This window comes from Gekko japonicus, unplaced genomic scaffold (assembly GCF_001447785.1).
Source record: "Gekko japonicus isolate JY-2015 unplaced genomic scaffold, Gekko_japonicus_V1.1 scaffold1424, whole genome shotgun sequence".
NCBI lineage: Eukaryota > Metazoa > Chordata > Lepidosauria > Squamata > Gekkonidae > Gekko > Gekko japonicus.
In genome coordinates, this window is record NW_015173173.1 from 318163 (window position 1) to 336750 (window position 18588).

At 45.5% G+C, this 18588-nt stretch overlaps 1 protein-coding gene across 1 annotated transcript in view; it reads left to right on the forward strand.

Moving 5' to 3' along the window:
- Positions 1-1687: 1687 nt before the first annotated feature.
- Positions 1688-18588, forward strand: part of GPA33 (glycoprotein A33) — a 47382-nt gene continuing 30481 nt past the window's right edge. The window contains exons 1-2 of the mRNA XM_015422553.1: positions 1688-1887; positions 11094-11245. Of these exons, the coding sequence (XP_015278039.1) occupies positions 1845-1887; positions 11094-11245 (195 nt within the window). The 5' untranslated portion in view covers positions 1688-1844. The remainder of the gene's footprint in view (positions 1888-11093; positions 11246-18588) is intronic.

Sequence of the window (18588 nt, forward strand, 5' to 3'; positions counted from 1 at the left end):
CCCTCTACCTTTCATTTAATATTAGTTTGATCTCCAGCAATTATTTTATTTATTTCCAAAACTTATATCCTGCCTTTCTGCCCAATCAAGGTCATCAAGGTGGCTAACAATTAAAACGCAGCATTATAATATTATACAATAAAACCAGTTAAAACCCAAACTAAAATACATATGCAAAAATGTAGAGGCAGCACTTAAAACAAAGGGCAGGAAGGAGGGGATCACTGAGGAAGCACCAGATGAGACAAAAATTCTTCACCTGATGGTGGAAGATGATGACAACAGGACAGACAAATGTCCCTGGAGAGGGAGCCATAATTTTGATGCCATGACCAAGAAGGCCCTGTCTTGGTTTACCACCCACTTAATGTCAGAAGGCGGGGCATCTGAAGTGGGGCCTTTGAAGATGATTGTAGCAGATGGATAGGTTCATACGGGAGCAGGCAGTCCTTAAGGGATGCTGGTTCCAAACTGAACAGGGCAGGCTTACCATTTGCCTGCCAGCAGGCAAACTCCCATTCCTACCCTCCATTGCCCATGCAACTGGAGAATAGTGGAGGGGGGAGACAACAGTGTGAATGCTGTGATGTAGGCTGTTTTAGTTCTTTTTTAAGTTTTGATGTGTATTTTTACACATTTTAATCATATTTGCAATATAGATTTTATTCTTCTTGTAAAACCCTTTGAGAGCATTTTTTACCCAAAATGTAGGATAAAACAAATAAAATATATGTGTCAATTTCAGCTTTCTAGTTGTTACTATCAGTAAATTAGAAATGTGTGTGTATATATATAACAACAGACTGTCTTTTTGTAATAATTCTCCCTGCCTTTGTACTGTTAGTAGCTTTGGGTATAATTCTGTCGGCCAGCTGAATGTACTTTCATGCATCTGACACAGCAGGATCTAGCTCATGTTAATTACTGCCACAGCAGCACCTTTAGTCTTTAAGGTGTCACAAGGCTTTAATTTATTTTGGCTGCAGCAGACTACCATGACCACCTCCCCTGGAACGAAACATTAGACTGGGGGCTCCCGCAAGTGTGCCTGAGGGAACGTGTGCCTTTGGCCCCTGTTTGTGCTGGTCTGTGGAGATTAGAGTGAGGACAGGGCACCAGAAACACAACAATTCACTAAGCTTTATTTATAAAAGTACCCTAGACAGAAAATTGTAGCACAGTGGGTGGAGTAAGTATTCAATAGCACACAACATAACCGCAGCGCTGAATAAACAAGAATACTACAGCAAAAAAGAACATAACATGCAGGTTAGCAGCATGAATAGAAATTAGACCAGGATACTAGGGATAATGCCCCAGCAGTAAGAAAAATGTTCTGATTTCTGTAATGGCTACGAGTAAACAGCTCACTGGTTTAACTATCTCCATAAAATAGAAGCACCTGGAGCAGCCCCAGTGCCTCCTTATTGCAACATCCCTCTGACAGCATTTCCGCCAGCGCATTCACCTGGACTTTTGTGATGCCTTTTTGCTTCCTTGTGTACCTGTCTGTCAGGAGAGATCAGGAAGGGTGGTATGTTTACTTAGGTGAGGGTAGGGTGAATGAGAGCGGGCACAAGTCTTTCCTTTTGGGAGGGGGAGAGAGACAAGACTATGACCTGAGTGGTGACACAGCCTGTCACTCTAATCAGAAGGGGGTGGGAGGGAGAACCAAGATAAAAGGATAAGGAAGCAGAGAAAACAGGTAGTGGAAGAAAGTGTAGAGACAGAATTCAGCTGTGACTGTGAATTAGGTTGTGCTTCCCTCAAACGTCAGTTAAAATTTCAGTCCTCTGGATATCTGGCAACCCTTAAAAAACCCTTGGAGAAGTTCAGGAAACATCATGAGAGCAAATAAGGGGGCTGAGCTGTTCATGCTCAGTATGGGTGAGTACTATTGTTTCCTTATTAGTAGTACACCTGTCAGTGAAGGGTAGGGAAATCGGTTGCTCTGTCATTAAATTGCAGTCTTTGTGAACTCTCTTTGTACAAATATCTCATGGACTCATAGCACAGTATATGCATTGTTATTCATGCATGGTTCAGTTTTCCAGGCATCTGTAACTGAATATTTCATTTTCTTTCAAATAACAATATTTTATTTTACTTCATTTATAATCTGCTGTTCTCACTGGGACTTAGTTTGACTTTGCAAATGCTGCATACTATGTGGATGCAGGAGCATCTATTTGACAGTACCCAAGACATGCCAGTGACCAGCAACACATCCTTACCGAAGGCTTTACCATTTTGTGAATGCTTAATGTGCCTTTTAAATGATACCCTTAGGTGCTGTTTGTTACCACAGTGTGCTCCTGCGGTGCTGGACTGTTCATCTGAAGTAGGGTTGCCAGGCCTCGCAACCAGTGGGAGATGGGGGGGGGGCAGAGACATGGGTGGCAGCCATTGCTGATGGCATGACATCACTTCTTGGAGAAATCCTGGTGATTTTGCTGCTGAAATGGTTGGGACTTCTGTCAAGGCCTTGGTTGACCTCTGGAATAAGGAAATTACTTGGGCAACTGACATCACTCCTAGGTGCCCTCTCCGATCTAAGAGCCTGGACAGCTCTTTAGTTTATTGAGGGGCTGTGGGTGATTAAAAATAAGGGAGGAAGCTAGAGTGACAGCAGGGTAACCCGCAAAAATGTGTGTGTGGCAACCAGGAGACGTGCAAGGGGATGTAAGGGGTGCACTTTCTCCCTATGCTCTGCCACAACAACTTCACTCACATTAGCAGGGGCTTCTGCAGCTGCCAACCTGCAAATGGGCAAAATCAACAACTGCCTGTACACCTGTGCTTTCTCCGTTGTGGCTCCCACCTTGTGGAATGGCCTGCCTGAGGAGGTCAGGAAACGCCCCACTCTCCTGGCCTTCTACAAACTATGCAAAACTGAACTAGTATTCAAGAGGGCCTTTCTGCGCAGGTAATAAGGTGAACCATACAAAACGGTTCACAAACTTACTTGGATAAATGATTGAGACTTGTGGTCTATACTGCTTTTTATAGCACATTGTAAGTAGGATCCTATTATGTAATTTCTCTATAGTTGAATATGTCATGTTAATACTTAACGCTATGCTTCTGTTTCTTTCTGGTGGTTCCAGACTTCTAATATCCTAATGCACTGGTTATTGTAATCCACCTTGAGTCCCAGTGATAAAGGTGGACTATAAATAATGTCAATAAATAAAATATTTTTTCTTCTTCCTGTTACCTGCGGGAGCAGTGATGGGAAAGAGGGGCCGGGGAGCCTGGGAATCCTGAGCAACAGTGGAGAAATACTCGGGACAAATCTGACAAGGCATGGGCTATAGCTCATTTTAAAGCCTACTTCATAGTAGCGATGGCAGTGAAGAAACAGTATTTTTCTGCCACCATTGCATCTGCAATGTGGAGTTCTTCCGAGTGGTCAGGGACCACCACTGGCAACCAATGAAGCTCATAAAAATTGGTGTCATGTGCTCTCTGCAGCTAACATTAGGAATTAATAAGGCTGCCTTGTTCTAGAATAATTGTATCTCTAGGGCAGGTCTGTTTTAAGTGCAATACAGTAGTCCAAGCAAGAGTTACAAGAGAATTCACCACAGTGGTGAAAGTCTTCTGTTCCTACGTGGCCCAGAGTCTGGATCCAAGACCACTTCCATATGATGAATCTGATATTTTGGCCCCTAGCTAAGAAAAGCATTTCCATCACTTCTCCAGTTCTAGGGCTTCTACTATAAACAGTTTCATCTTTTCTGAACTGAATTTCAATGCATTCACCGTTGTTCAGCCAGTTACTGATTTCAGATGACATTCAGTAATAAAATTGCCTCCTGTTGACTCTCTTGATGATGGATTTCCTTCTATGATTTTTATTAAAAGGGTTTTATTAGTGTTAGGTTGTTGTGAGAGTTACATGTCTGTCCAGTGCTCTAGCACCACATTCCCCTGCCTGATCCTCAAACTCGCAAAAACCAGTTTCTGTGTGCTCCACCTAGGCAGCTAGCATACTCCAGGTCTAACACTGTGCAAATACATATAGCAAAGTTTCTTGAAAAGCATTTGAGAAGGAGAATATTTTGCACAAAGAGAAAGAGCAGAGGGAATGGGGTGCCCTTTTATTGCTAATAGGGCAGGTGTAGCAGATACACACAATTTTTTTCTCACACCACAGAAATCTTGCTTCCAAAGGGACAGCTTCAAGGAATAAGCACTCACCCCCCCCCACCCCCGCTTTTTAAAATCCTGTATTGGGAAGGAAAGCCAGTTGGAAGGGCCAACTTTGTTAAGTACCTTTCCTCCTCAATTTCACTGCTCAAAATGGTTTCCTCCCAAAGTACTGGGTCGCTGATATGTATGTTTTCACATTATTTGTAGTCAGATCTTCAACCAGCTGCTTTGGAAAGCTCAGCACTCTGCTGCCTTGGGAACCTGAGAGCCCTTCATCTAGGGTTGCCAACTCCAGCTTGGGAAATTCCTGGAAATTGGGTGTGTGTGTGTGCTTGGGGACAGCAGCATTTGAGGAGGGGAGGGAGCTGTAGTAGGAATGAAGCTGCCACAGAGTCCGGCCTCCGAAGCTGCCGTTTCCATCAGAGGAAATGTATCTCTATAGTCTGGAGATCTGGTGTAATCCTGGGAGGCCCCTCGTCGAGGTTGGCAGACCCACCTTCATCTCTGTGGCTTTTTGAAAAGGAAATGTGTTGGTAGAACCTTCCCAAAGTCAACCATTTTAACTCCGTATTCTAACAATTATAGACTTGTCTTCCCCATTCGCCTGTCCTCCAAGCAGTAAGCACATATTCTAATGATGTCATACAATTTCTCTGCTTTATATGTGCATGCTGAATCATATCTAACATTCTACACTTGTTTTCAGATTTCTCTAACCCTAATGCAAGTACATAGTTTATTAGATGTCTCATCCTTTTGATCACGTTGACTTACACGATGTAATCCACCTTAACTCTCAATGAGAAAGGTGAACTATAAACATAGTGAAATAATAAACAAATGAATAAAAATATCTGAAGTAAGGCAGGCATCAACGAGAGGGAGGACATGTTTGGCTGTGTAATTTATGGAATTCCTCCCTTCCATTCTCCTCTTCTATATTAGATATTTCATTCTGCTCAGCTACTGATGAGCTAATTGAGGTGCCTGTAAAAATAAGGCCCCTTTCCACCTGCTTTTATTTTGTTCTCTATTTTTTTAAATCTTAGAATTTAAACTTCTGTGATTTTCCTGGCTTTTCTTAAAAACATTTCTGTTGGTATTTTCATGACTTTAACTAAATAAGATGCTTAGCTGCAGACTGGAAGGTCAGTAGCTTGGGAGTTCGAGACCCGAGTGCGCGTGACGGAGTGAGCTCCCATCTCTGGCCCCAGCTCCTGCCAGCCTAGCAGTTTGAAAGCAAGAAATTGCAAGTAGATAAATAGGTACTGCTTCAGTGGGAAGGTAACAGCATTTCGTGCACCTTGGCGTTTAGTCATGCCAGCCACATGACCACGGAAATGTTTTTGGACAGCGCTGGCTCTTCAGCTTGGAAATGAAGATGAGCACCGCCCCCTAGAGTCAGATTTGACTGGCTTTTATATTTATTTATTTGTTTGTTTGTTTTTGAGCAAGGGAAACTTTTACCTTTTATCGTTTTGTTGGTTTTTGCAGTGTTGATATTCTTTAAGATGCTTCATGATCCAGAAAGGAATAAGAGTGCACAAATAAATAAAATTAATGCCTCTAGTTTGAGCAGGTGAGGAAAGCACTACATTAACTTAGCCACTAGAAGCTATGGGTGAGGTTAGGGCAGGACCCCCGGGGCAAAGGTGTCAGCTCAGCAGGAGGCCCTGAAATGTACAGGTTGAAATTCACACAGATTACCACACTAGGGACAGTGGACCCCTCACCCCTGCCTCTAGTTTCAAAAATGTTTTTAAAAATGGCGATTGGGATGAAGGCATGTGGTTACTTCTGGGGGAAACCCAGAAGTGATGCCATGCCTTTCTAGGAATTACTGGAAACTCTATGGTTTATAGCAATTTCTAGAGAGGCATGGTGTCACTTCTGAGTTTTTCCTGGAAGCAATGTCATTATGCGCGATTTCGCACTAGAGCTGCCTCGCGGCACAGCCGCCGTTTGCCCCGACACAAACATGTCGATTTCACACCCGAAGCTGCGGGGCTGCATTTTGACTCGCGGCTTCGCCCGATTTCCTCCGCAGTTTCGTGATCCTGGGTTTTGAGGATCATGAAACTGCGGAGGAAATTGGGCGAAGCTGCGGGTCAAATGCAGCCCCGCAGCCTCGGGTGTGAAATTGACAAATAGTGTCGGGGCAAACGGCGGCTGCGCCACGAGGCAGCTCTAGTGCGAAATCGCCCGCAGTCACTGATAGCTGTTCCTCCCAAGTGCCTAAATCCCCAGCCTCCCACTGCTTGCCAAGCTAGCCAACCCTACAAACTAGGGTTGCCCACTCCAGCTTGGAAAATTCCTGGAGATTTGTGGGAGGTGGCTTAGAAGGGCAGAGTTTGGGAAATGACCTCCACTGGGATGTGATGTCACATCCTGTAATGTCACCTCCAAGTCAAGGTTCAGCTCCTCCAACTCCTCCCCTCCTGGTGAGGTCCACATCCTACAACCAAAATCCAGATTTGAAATATAAATGCCCCAACATTTCACTTTCCCCTTTTTATTATTTATTTATTTAATTGCATTTATATCCCACCCTCCCCGCACGCGGGTTCAGGGTGGCTTACAAAACACAGGTGTAATACAACACCACAGTTAAAACAATTAAGGCACACAGTGCGATAAAATACAGTTAAAACAATTTAAACACAGTTAAGCACAGTGGGCAACTCCCAAGGATCCATCGCGACTAACATACTCACTCCCTATTGCACATCACATTGAGTCAGAGAGGGGGATGCTATGGCCCCGATGTTCAGGTGGCCAGTCAGCCTAACCCAGCAGTACTGCTTTGCAGTCACCCGTTGGTGGTGCTGGTGGCGGCGGCGGCGGCTCCAGGGCTCTAGTCGGGGGGGAGCTCTCAGGTACGGAGCTCCGGAAGAGAACCTCTAGGGGGCGGGGCGGTCACGTGGTGAAGCCCCGCCCCCTTCTTTACCCCGCCCTCTGCTTCGATCCTCATTCCGTTTGGGAATGAGGATGAAGCAGGAGGGTAAGTAGCCGGGCCTTCTGACACACTTCCGGTGATGTCAGGGGGTGTGGCCTTCTGTCACTTCCGGTGATGTCAGGGGGCGTGGCATATGCAAATAAGTTATGCTAATGAGTTATGCTAATGAGCTCCGGCAGCTCTTTTTCTACAACAAGACCCCTGGGCGGCTCCTATTCGAAAGCCTGGCGGAAGAGCTCCGTCTTTTTCTTCCCATATTACATCACTTGGAGGCTTCTATATGCATGTGTTCTATATGTCATACTAACCCTTTGACCATAAATATTTGTGCTAGTACAACTGGCTGCTATCCAGTTATGTTCCATTCAACATAAAAAAAACCCTTTCAAAATCTTCAAATTTTATTTTCAGTGTTAAGCAGGCCTGTAGGAGGATGTCAGCTAACAGCAGTCCCATCCTTCTATCAACTCATCCCAATAGGCTCTCCTAGTCTCACTTCTGTGAAGGGGAGGCAGCAAAAATAATGCTTCAGTTCTTCCCTGGTAAACCAGAGAGCTTATTCACAAGTAAGTTAAAGAGCTCACATACACTGCCATAGCTCCTTTATAAGTAACTTGTTTGAGAGAATAAGCCAGTTTGGTGTAGTAGTTAGGTGTGCGGGCTCTAATCTGGGAGAACCGGGTTTGATTACCCACTCCTCCACTTGCACCTGGCTGGATGACCTTGGGCAAGCCGTAGTTCTGAGAAGAGCTATCCTTGAAAAAGAGCAGTTTCTGTCAAGAGCTCTCTCAGCCCCACCTACCTCACAGGGTGTCTGTTGTGGGGAGGGGAAGGGAAAGGAGTTTGTAAGCTGCTATGAGACACCTTTGGGTGGTGAAGGGCGGGGTATAAATCCAACGGCTTCTTCTGCTTCTATGTGGCCACTTTTTTACCCTTGAAAATAGGGTTGCCAGCTCTGGGGGTGGAGCCTGGGAAGGTCGGGAAGGGTAGAGTGCCATAGAGTCCACCTTCCAAAGTGGCCATTTTCTCCAGGTGAACTGATCTCTATTGCCTGGAGATAAGTTCTGATTCCAGGAGATATCCTGCCACCGGTGGAAGTTTGGCAACCCTACTTGAAAATAATCTTTTTGGATGGAATTGGGTTGGTCTACAATAAAGCTTTCTTGTGGGATATATTTTTGTGGTTTTGCCACTTTTTAAGACCATTGCTAAGTGACCTTTTGAGGACGTGGCACTGGAGGCTGGGTGGGAAGTCCAGGTGTTCATTTGAAGCGAAGAGTCTTGTGAACATGATGGGGCAGTGTAATCTGGTATGCTCCAGGATCCATCAGAATTATGGTAGGAATGACATCAGCATTGTAATATAAACTGAGTGTACTCAATGAAAATTTACTAGTAAGTGTTTACAGGATTACAGCCTTAGTCTTGTTATTGTTCCTTGTTTTTAATTACGCCGTCTTTGCTAAGAAAAACCTAAAAACAATGAGCAAGGAAAACATGCCATTGAGCCACTCTACAGTGGTCTGACTGCTTGCCTTTATTTCAGCTAAATCCCTAGTTAGATGGGAGGAGGAAAGAAGACTCCGAGGTTACCTTGGTGACAGAATTAATACTGGTTTCTGATAGGCTCTTGGTGTACAGGCGATATTTTGAAGGCAGCTCCCCCCCCCCCGCGCGCGCTAAATTTCTGGATAAAAATTCTCCAATGAATGTTTGCACTTTCTCTAGAGAGGCTGGGCCGCATTCCCTCTCTCTCTCTCTGAAGGCTCATTTTATGACCTGATTATGAACTCAAGCCTGGAGGAACCAGTTTCTCAGGCACAACAATTGAACTACCTCCGATAATAATAAGGTACACGGCAAGAAACAGAAGCCTTGTGGGCACTCTTGCTCACTTCCTGCTGCTCAGGAGCTGACAGGAATATAAGCCATGCCTCAACAAGCAAAGATTTTGTCCAGGTATAATGACCATCCAGGAACTCTGCTGTGTTCTTCAGCAATGTGAAAAGACATGCCTGTACATGTGTAAATTGGGTGCAGTATGGCAGGTGGAAGCCCGCCACATAAAAAAATGAAATGCACACTGCATTAAGAGCTATTTGGGAGTGGTACCAGTAAACACATAATGATCTGAGGACTTTGTCTTCATGAAGTTACTTCCTTCTAGAGCACTAAATGCTTTATTGTCATGAGTCAATGAATCCTTCCTCGCTTCTCATGTAAAACAGAAAAAAACAGAGTATAACCAGGGATTCCCCCCCCCTTTTTTTTTTTTGAAAAGGAGGTGCCGGAACTCTCAAGAGGGAAATGAAGTTTTCAATCTGTATACTGAAAGCCAGGGGTCATTTCATAGAAAAAGAGGTGCAGGAGCTCATTAGCATAACTCATTAGCATAACTTATTTGTGTCAGAAGGCAACACTCACCACTCAGGCTCCACTGGACTTTTTTGGATTGCTAGCTATGGGGGGGGGGGGATGCATAGATCTGCCCTCGCAGTGGAGGGAGAGCTTGTACCTGAATAAACCTTGGTTTTAAAGGTGCATGTGTGCTGTTTTGGGTTGCTATCGGGGGGGTGGGCTCTGCAACTTACCTGGCTGCTTCTTGCTCCTTGTGGCTCGGGGCTGCTGGGAGCAGGGGGCAAGGCTTGTTGCATGTGCCTACCCCCTGGGCTCTTTACTGCCGGAGCTCCGCTCCTGTGCGCTCCTGCAGCAAATGACCCCTGCTGAAAACTCATGAACTTTTAAACACTTTTAAAAAGAATTTTGTCAAAGAGGCTCCAGAACTCTGTTCTGGTGCATTCCCCCCAGAGGAAAAGTCCTGAGCAGTGTTCCCTCTAAGCTGAGTTAGTGTGAGCTAGCTCACAGTTTTTTAGCTTCTGGCTCACACATTGCTCTCTTAGCTCAGGAAGGATGGCTCCAGAGCAAACTAATTTATGTAGTAGCCAAATCGCTCACTCACAACTTTAATGCCAGTAGCTCACAAAGTAGAATTTTTGGTCACAAGACTCCACAGCTTAGAGGGACCATTGGCCCTGAGTATAACTGAGAAGAAAGGGAAATCTCACAAATGAAACAAAACATTAGATAATCCTGTACTCCTCTATACTGTGCCATTCTGTAAGTGCATGTGCTATCTTATCCACAGACGCAGAATTTGAAATACTAAAATTCTGTGAACTTCCCTTTAAAATTAAAGTTTCCAGCACTCTCTGGCTTCTGGGAAATGCTGAAATCTAAGTCAATTTTTATCTCAACAGCTATGTCACTAACAAGACTGGCCTAGTGGTGCCAGTCTGAGGTGAGAAATTGGTTAGGAATATGGCAACAATATTTTTCCAAGGCATTTGTCTGAGGTGAAGTGATTTATGGTAGTGCTGTGAGAGAAAGCCATGATGAGCAAGCTTCTCGAGATATGGCAGATACATTTTCTAAATAAATAAATAAATGGTACCTTATGGTTGATTAAAGGATAAACCAGATGATAACATGCAACATGTTGGGATGAGGCAACTCCTGATTCGACTTGCAGATATACATAATGTTGGGAAACTAACATTCCCAATTGTACCAGGGCCTAATTTGGCTTGGGAGTGCAGTGTGGAGAGAGAAGGGGTTTCAGCCTCCCTTCCTGCACTGTTTTGCCAGACTGAAATGTCTGCAGGGGACCCCAGCATGTGGAGCACCAGGTGAACACAGGACATCTGCAGCAGTTTGAGCTTGGGAAAGCAGTGCAGGAGGGAAGGCTGAAGTCCCTCCACCACCATGCTGTGCTCCTGAGCTGAATCTGGCTCCACTGTGTTTGTGTTTGGGAATGTTAGTTCCTTGATGTCATGTATATCTGCAAATCAGGTCAGGAGACCTGACCTGTGTCATATGCATTGTCTAGTTTGGCTCTCAGTGTATGCTAGTTTTCCCATTCAGGTGACGAAGGCCAAAAGTGATTTTGTCCTCTTCTTCCTCCTTCTCTCCCCCCCCCCCCAAGTTGTGGCAGCTGTTGTGTCACTTGACGTGGAAACACCCCAGAAAAAAGTGGAAGTGGCTAGAGGAAGTAGTGCCACCCTGCCATGCACCTTCCGAAGTGCTCAAGCAACTACTGACAGTGACTTTGGTGTCTGGAAAAAAGTCTCTTCAAACGTGAGTAGTCATATATGGATAATCTATGCATGAGTGTCTATAGGAAAATAAAATTAAATTAAGGAACCAGATTGGTGTCTCTGACTTGAATTAGAGGTGGTTTTATTTGGCCTTTGCTGCAAGTGTAATCTCAGCTTGGAAGTTCTGTGGGGCAGAACTTGGAATGAATCTTGCAATAATTCAAAGGGAGTAAAACATTTTTACTTTTCACTTAACATCATATCATGTAACGAAACATAGATCTTAATAGCACAACAGAACAGTGATATTTTAAAGTCCAAACAATTTCTCCCTCCTTCACAGCTTCTCATCCCCAAAGTCCGTCTCTTTCCTCTTGTTGGTGGCCCAAGAAGCCTCCAGCCGAGCACTCTGTGCACTGGCTCCCAAGATGAAGGTCCTAGACGAACTCCCCATTAGATAACACAGCCCTGAAACAATAATTCTAAATTTTAAATATGCGATTTGGTACAGAAGTCTCCATCCCTTACCAGTCTCCATTCATAAACCATAGCCTGCCATCGGACAAGCTGTTTGATCCAGTGTCGTCACTTCTCCCTACTAGACTTAACGTGCGTGTCCAGACAGCAACATCTGTCTCCCATTGCCCAGTCATTGGACCCCCGTTCTCACCCCCAACTTTTCTGACACCAGAGGAAGTCCAGTATTGATGGACTGAATTGTTCTCAGCACGCATTTCCAAACGTCTGATGTCTCCATTGCATGCTAAAGCCCGCTCCCTGACCGCCATTGCCTCCCACATTTATATGTGCATATTTGCCCATGGTGAATGAGCGGTTCTGCACATGTGCAAAGTAGACTCTTTTTTTTTTTATTTAAAGGAAGCTGGCCCACTCACCCACTCTGTAGTGAATGCGCAGCAGTAGTCTGATCAGTCAGCCATGGGGTAAGGGAGGATTAGGGTGGTGTGTCTGGTCAAAACTCTCCAGAACAAATAGTACTGGAGAAATTAGAGGTGTGGCCAGACAGCACCAAGCCTGTTGTCTGACTGCAGCCATCGTTACCTTAAACAAAGGTGTTAAGAGCCCTGTGACTTAAGGTTCAAGTTCCCCAGAAGGGCAGTCTGGCTTCCCTCCTTTGCTTTCCACACACTCTGCACTCAGGTTTTCTCCCCATGGCCTTACGAACCTTCCAGGCAAAATCATTGGCTCAACTCCTGTATGGCTCACAAATTGGACTTTCTGCCAATCTAAAGACCCTTGAAAGGGTTCAATCTAAATTTCTCTATTTGACGTTCCTAGAAGCACTTCTAATGTAACACTTAGGCAAGAGGCTGGGCTACTCAGAGTCGAAGCAAAGGTTAGGGAGCAGGCTATAACACTCTGGCTAAAAGTTCATTACAACCCGAAGGATTTAACACCTTACCTTTTAGCCTCGGACCCTTACCCTGCCTGGTCCACACAAATTCTTAATAAATTAAATCAGATTGGCCTATTCTCAGAAGATCTCTTCTATGGAAGCCTATACAAGGCAAGAACAGCTGTCACACAGAGGCTTTGTGATATTGAATCACAAAATGAAGAAGCTTTGCTACCTAAGTACTTCAGAAACATAAAACCTTGGCTTAATTTTACTGTTGCCCCTTATTTAGTTAACATTACTTATGAACCCTATAGATGGGCCTTTTCCAGAGCCTGTTTTGAGGCACTCCCTTCTGCTGTACTGCAAGGTAAATTCACTCAAGTTCCAATGCATGAACGTATATGCCCATGCATGGCTAATATGGTGGAATCAATTACTCATGTCCTCCTATTCTGCAGATTCTATCAGGAGGAACGAGACCATCTTATACTACAGCTTTTGTCTAGATTTAGCCCTCTGCAGTTTTATCTTGACTTTAGGCCAGAAGTTCTTCGTAAATTCCTCTTAGAAGATGTTCAGAGCTCAGTGACTTACGCTGTGGCAAAATTTTGTTGCTTAGCTATTAGGAAACGTAAACTTATTTTAGCTGAAAAAATTGTATGATTCTCTTATTAACGTTATTTTATTTTACTAATTTTATTAACTTTCTCTTGTTAATGTTTTTATACTATTCCCATGTTATTACTGTTTTAATCCTTCTTATATCAGAATTGTACTGTTTTACTGGCTCTTGCCGCAATAAATTAGATCGGATCGGACAGTCTGCACTCTTCTGCATCCAGAGGCTACACCCCTGTTGTAAGGCTTGTGGCTGCAAATGAGCATATACATATTCATGCATATCAAAAGATGCACCTGGCATGAATTAATGACATAATGGGCAGATTTATTTAGCAAAATTTCTATGCTGTCTCTAGAAAATCTGTTCGAGGCAGTTTACAATATGTAACAGAATAAAAACATAAAACACAATAAAGGCTGCGGTCACATGAAGCATTAGCCACGTTACAGAGACAGAAGATAGGCAGGTTTTCCGGGCGCGATAACACCGCAACATCTGGGAAGCGTAGAGCTCCCGTGGTGAACCCGAAGCTTCCCGCTAAAGATGTGGCTTTAAAAACTAGTACCTCCGAGGTACTAGTTTCCGGAAACCACGGGGCAAGGGCGGGCGTCTGATCGCGTTTCCGGTTCCTAGGTCCCAAGCCTTAAAGGGCCTTAAAGGTAGGAACCAGCACTTTGAATTGTGCCTGGAAAGAGATGGCCACCCAATATAGATCGTTCAGGACCGGAATGATCCCTGTATCCTGCTCCTGACAGTCGTCCAAAATGTGGCAGCCAGAAAAGCCAAAGCTTTTGGACCATTTTCAAAGGCATCCTCAACACAGAGTATTTTTAGAGTAATCTAAGCTGAATGTGATCAGAGCATGGATCACCATGCCCGGAACATTCTTTCTTGAGGAATGGCTGTAGCTGGCATATCATCCAAAGCCGATAAAAAGCTCTACATGCCATGGAGGAGACCCGCATCTCTAACCATAAACTAGGATGCAGTAGTACACCCCCAGGTCTACAAAGCTGGTACTTCAGGGGGCATGCAACCCCTCCAGTACAGGCTGACACCTCAGTCCTTGAGCATCTTTATAATCGACCAACAGCATCTCAGTCTTGTCTACAATGCGCTTCAGTGTACTGCCACTCATCTATCCCATTATCTTCGCCAGGTACATGTTCAAGACTTCCAGAGATACACTTCACTCAGCTGCTAAGGACAGATAGAGATGGATGTCATTCATATAGTGATGACACCTAACTCCAAATCCCCTGATGACCCCCCCTAGCATTCATGTAGACGTTAAACAGCATGGAAGAAAAGATGGATCCCTGTGGATCCTGTAGCCTGAATATCATGGGACTGAGCAGAACTCCCCATCACCACCTTCTGGAATCAGCTGGTCAAATAAGAACAGAATGACTGAAGCACAGTGCCCCCCACTTCCAACCCAGTAACTATCCAGAAGGATACCATGGTCAATGTCATCAAAAGCTGCTGAGAAGTCCAGGAGAATCAGCAGGGATGCACTCCCCCGGTCACTTTCCCATTAAAGTTCTTCAGTCATGGTAACTGAGGCTGTTTCTGTCCCAAACCCCAGCATGAAACTAGATTGAAATGGGCCTAGATAACCAATCAACTCCAAGATTGTCTGAAGCTGTATAGCCACTACCAACTCAAGCCCTTTAACCAAAATGGGGACAGAGATGCAAATCTGCATGTGCATCAGCTGTGCAAGTAGAAGTCTACATGGCCTTCCTTGATGGACTGCAGAGTCTGTTTCTCTGTGTCTCATTTTACCCACTTGTGGAAATATATCTTAAGCCCTGGTCACACGGGAGGTTTTGCCCCGCAAGAGGAATGGATCGGAGGCGCAGCAAACGGGCGTGACCACACTGCAACATCTGGGAAGCAGCGCGCACCCGTCCCTGATCCATCCCTTCAGCCCAAAAACGCGCATTTTAAAAAAACTTAGGAAAGAGTAGTACCAACCTGAAACACTGCAGCAAGTGCGGCCGTGGGATCGCCAGCACACCCGTCTTCAGCAGCATTCAAGGCTCCCGGCCGAACTGCACATGCGCACACATGCGCAGCCGGCTGCCTCGCTCTCCCTTCCGTGGCTTCCCCCCCCCCGGCATCTGATCGTGCTGGGGAGCAACTGCGTGGCGGCTCAGGGGATCTGTCTGGTCCCGCCGCCATGCGTCTCTTTTGGTGCGGCTCTAAAAAGCCGCACTTTGGCTGCCCCAATTTCCCCCATGTGACCGGGGCCTTAGTTTGTTTCCCTAGTTTAATAGGCTGTGAAATGACTTTCACTATGTTTATGAGATGATAAAATTTAAGGAATTTAGGGAAAAGTGAAAAAACATGCAGCTAAACCCAAGGTATGTTTTTCAGAAGCAAGCTGTCGTATTTGATTATTAAAATAAGTGGGCACTGGCACTATGACTACTGATACTTCAGAGAAGAAAAAGCCTTCTGGTTGTCTGGAAGTGAAATATCATTGGCCTTAAGTGAAGTCTTCTTTTTCTCAATACTCACTCTCATGTTAGGACATCTTTGCACTGGGCCAGTCATTCCTTTTCTGCATTCAGTTGCAAATGGAAGTGAAACTGGGATTCCTCAAAATAGTCATCAATATATCTAATTCTCAATGTGGCTCCGTCTACGAACACTTAAATCAAAAGATTTGGGTCAGGAACAGGAAAAGCCCCCAGGTTTGCAGAAAAATATAATCTATTAGGGGGTTAACTCCTCCAATTGATAAAAGGAGTGCCGTAGATTTAAGAAACAGATGCCCTCAGTTACCATCGCTACACATTATTACAAGCCTTGGTTTCTGTCACAAAAAGGCAGAGGTGGATCAGGGCCTTTTCCAAGGCTGTTTTGGCCTTTGAAGGAGGGCTCGTTGGGCTTAGCAGCAACTGCTATACAAGTTGGTACCACCCAACTTGCATGACTTACCAGGCCCCACAACAACATGAAAGCCAGTATGGTGTGGTGGTTAGAATATCAGACTACAATCTGCAATGGATGTTCACTGGGTGACTTTGGTCCAGTCACACATAGGGTTGCCAGCTCCCCCAGTCTGGGTGGGGTTTTCCCCTGCTTTTGTAGGTTCCTCCCTGCCTGCAAATGCCCTGAAACGTGGCACGATGATGTCACCCAGAAGTGACATCATCGTACTGTTGCCATCATGCAGTGATGCTCTAGTTTTTTTGGCAAAACTCTATAATAAATTTGGTCTCAAACCATAGAGTTTTGCCCAAAAACTACAGTATCAGCGGTGTGATGATGTCACTTCCAGGTGATGTCATCACACTGTGCACGTGATAGAAGATCTCAGCAAGGCTCAAAGATCCCCCTGGTGGGAAGAAGGTAGTACCTGGCAACCCTAGTTGCACACTCTCAGCCTAACCTACCTCATAGGGTTCTTGTGAGGATAAAATGGAGGAGAGGAGAATGATGTAAACTGCTTTGGGGTCCCATTGTGGAGAACGGTGGGGTATAAATTAAGTAAATAAATTATAAATATAGCTGAAGATGGGGGGTAAATAAAGGGGAAGTTGGTGGGAGGGTGTTAAAGAAAGAAAGAAGCAGGGAAAGATGAGAATGTGGGGGCTGCAAGGATAAAATAAATAATTTGGGAAGGGGGTATGGAGAAAGTGAGGTACCCCCATAAGGTTCTCAACTATGCAGCTGGCGCCATGTAACATAGCCAGAGTTTTCCTAGGGAAAAGCTGCCAGTGGGAGGAAGGACAGAAAGCTAAAGGCGGGGGGGGGGCAGATAAAGGAAGGTTGGCTGGATGGTAGGAAGAAGAGACAGAAGCAGGAAAAGGGGAGAGGCTATTGGGCCTGTCAGGGAGGGGAAAGAGGAAATAGTGGGTGAGGGTTAAATGAGATGCCCCCCTGCAAGTTTGTGTACGTCTTCTGCTAGTTATGTCTAATTCTGAACTGAGCCATAGAGTGTTTATCAAAAAATTCACAGGGACAGATAAGTTTACAGAAAACAATATAAAATGTTTTGTTTTTTTATAATAAATTGGGGGGTTAAAACAACCTCAAAACCACAGAAGCAATGACTGCTTTTTAAAGCAAACTGTACCATGGAGATCTCATGAGGCAATGTAGTAAGATCTTGGTGTTCATTTTGGGGGTAGCTAGAGAACCCACAAATAGCTTTGGTGAGGATTTCAAGACTCAGTTCACTGGGGAGGGAGGGAGGGGGGGGAGACAGACTAAAAAAGGTAAAAGATGGGAGGAAGGGAAGGTAAAGCTGGAGAGGGGCAGAAGGGTAAAAAAGGGAATACTGAAGATGGGGAGAAGTACAGGAAAATTAGGTTTTAGGGCTGATGCTACATCCCAATGCATACTCAAAATCGCTTGGGGGGGGGGAACCAAGATCACATAATTTATTATGAACTGCTCTCAGCCATTTGGATTGAAAGTTGTCGGAGCAGCAACACTAGTAACAATCTCTCTCAGCCTTCAATTGTTTGATAATATTGGAGATGCTCATGAACGCTTGTTGTCTCCACTTATCAGACTTATCGTAGTCAAGTGATTTTCTTCCATAACAGTTTTGTTTGGATCAGAGTTTTCAAGCCACAAGTACAGATATCAGGAGGAGGAGGTGGTGAGTTTTTACTAACAGCTCTCTGCAGGGAAAATGGGTGTGGGGAAACGCCTTTGTGACGGTGATAAAGAGGAGAAATTCTCTCTCCCTGCCTCTAAGCAAACAAAAATAATTTTGTTTTTCCCCGTGGAGTCAGAACATACAGTTGCCATTCCTGTATCCCCTGTATAGTTTTTTAAACTTTTCAGATTTTTCTGCACACCTGGGGACTGCCCCAACTGTGCACAAAAATCTCCCTCCCCCCCAGGTGCCCCCGATGCACAGATTTAGGTATCCGCACGCACGGGGGCAACTTGGCTGTTAGATATATAGACAAGAAGCAAGGACCCATGATACTCGCAGGGGGGGAGAAGGAGCTCCATGTGGAGGAGGAAGCAGCTGCAGGTGAGCCTTCTCCCCTGCCCCCCCAGCACTGACAGAGAGGCCCGGGCCTGCCAATTCTTCTCCCCAGCCCCCCACCTCAATGGTGAGGCCCAGGCCCACCAATTCTCCCCCCCAACCCCCACCAGCACTGGTGGCAAGACCTGAGCAGCTCCCAGCTGCTGGGCCCACCAAGCCTTCTCCCATGCCGCCCCGGCGGCAAGGCCTGTGGTGAGGCCTGAGCGGCTCCCAGACGCCGGGCCCACCGAGCCTTCTCCCGCGCCTCCCAGCACTGGCTGCAAGACCTGAGTGGCTCCCAGCCACCAGGCCCACTGCCTTCTCCCATGCCCCCCCCCCAGCACCATGACCTGAGCAGCTCCCAACCCCCGGCCCCCCCGAGCCTCCCCCCCCTGGCCAGGG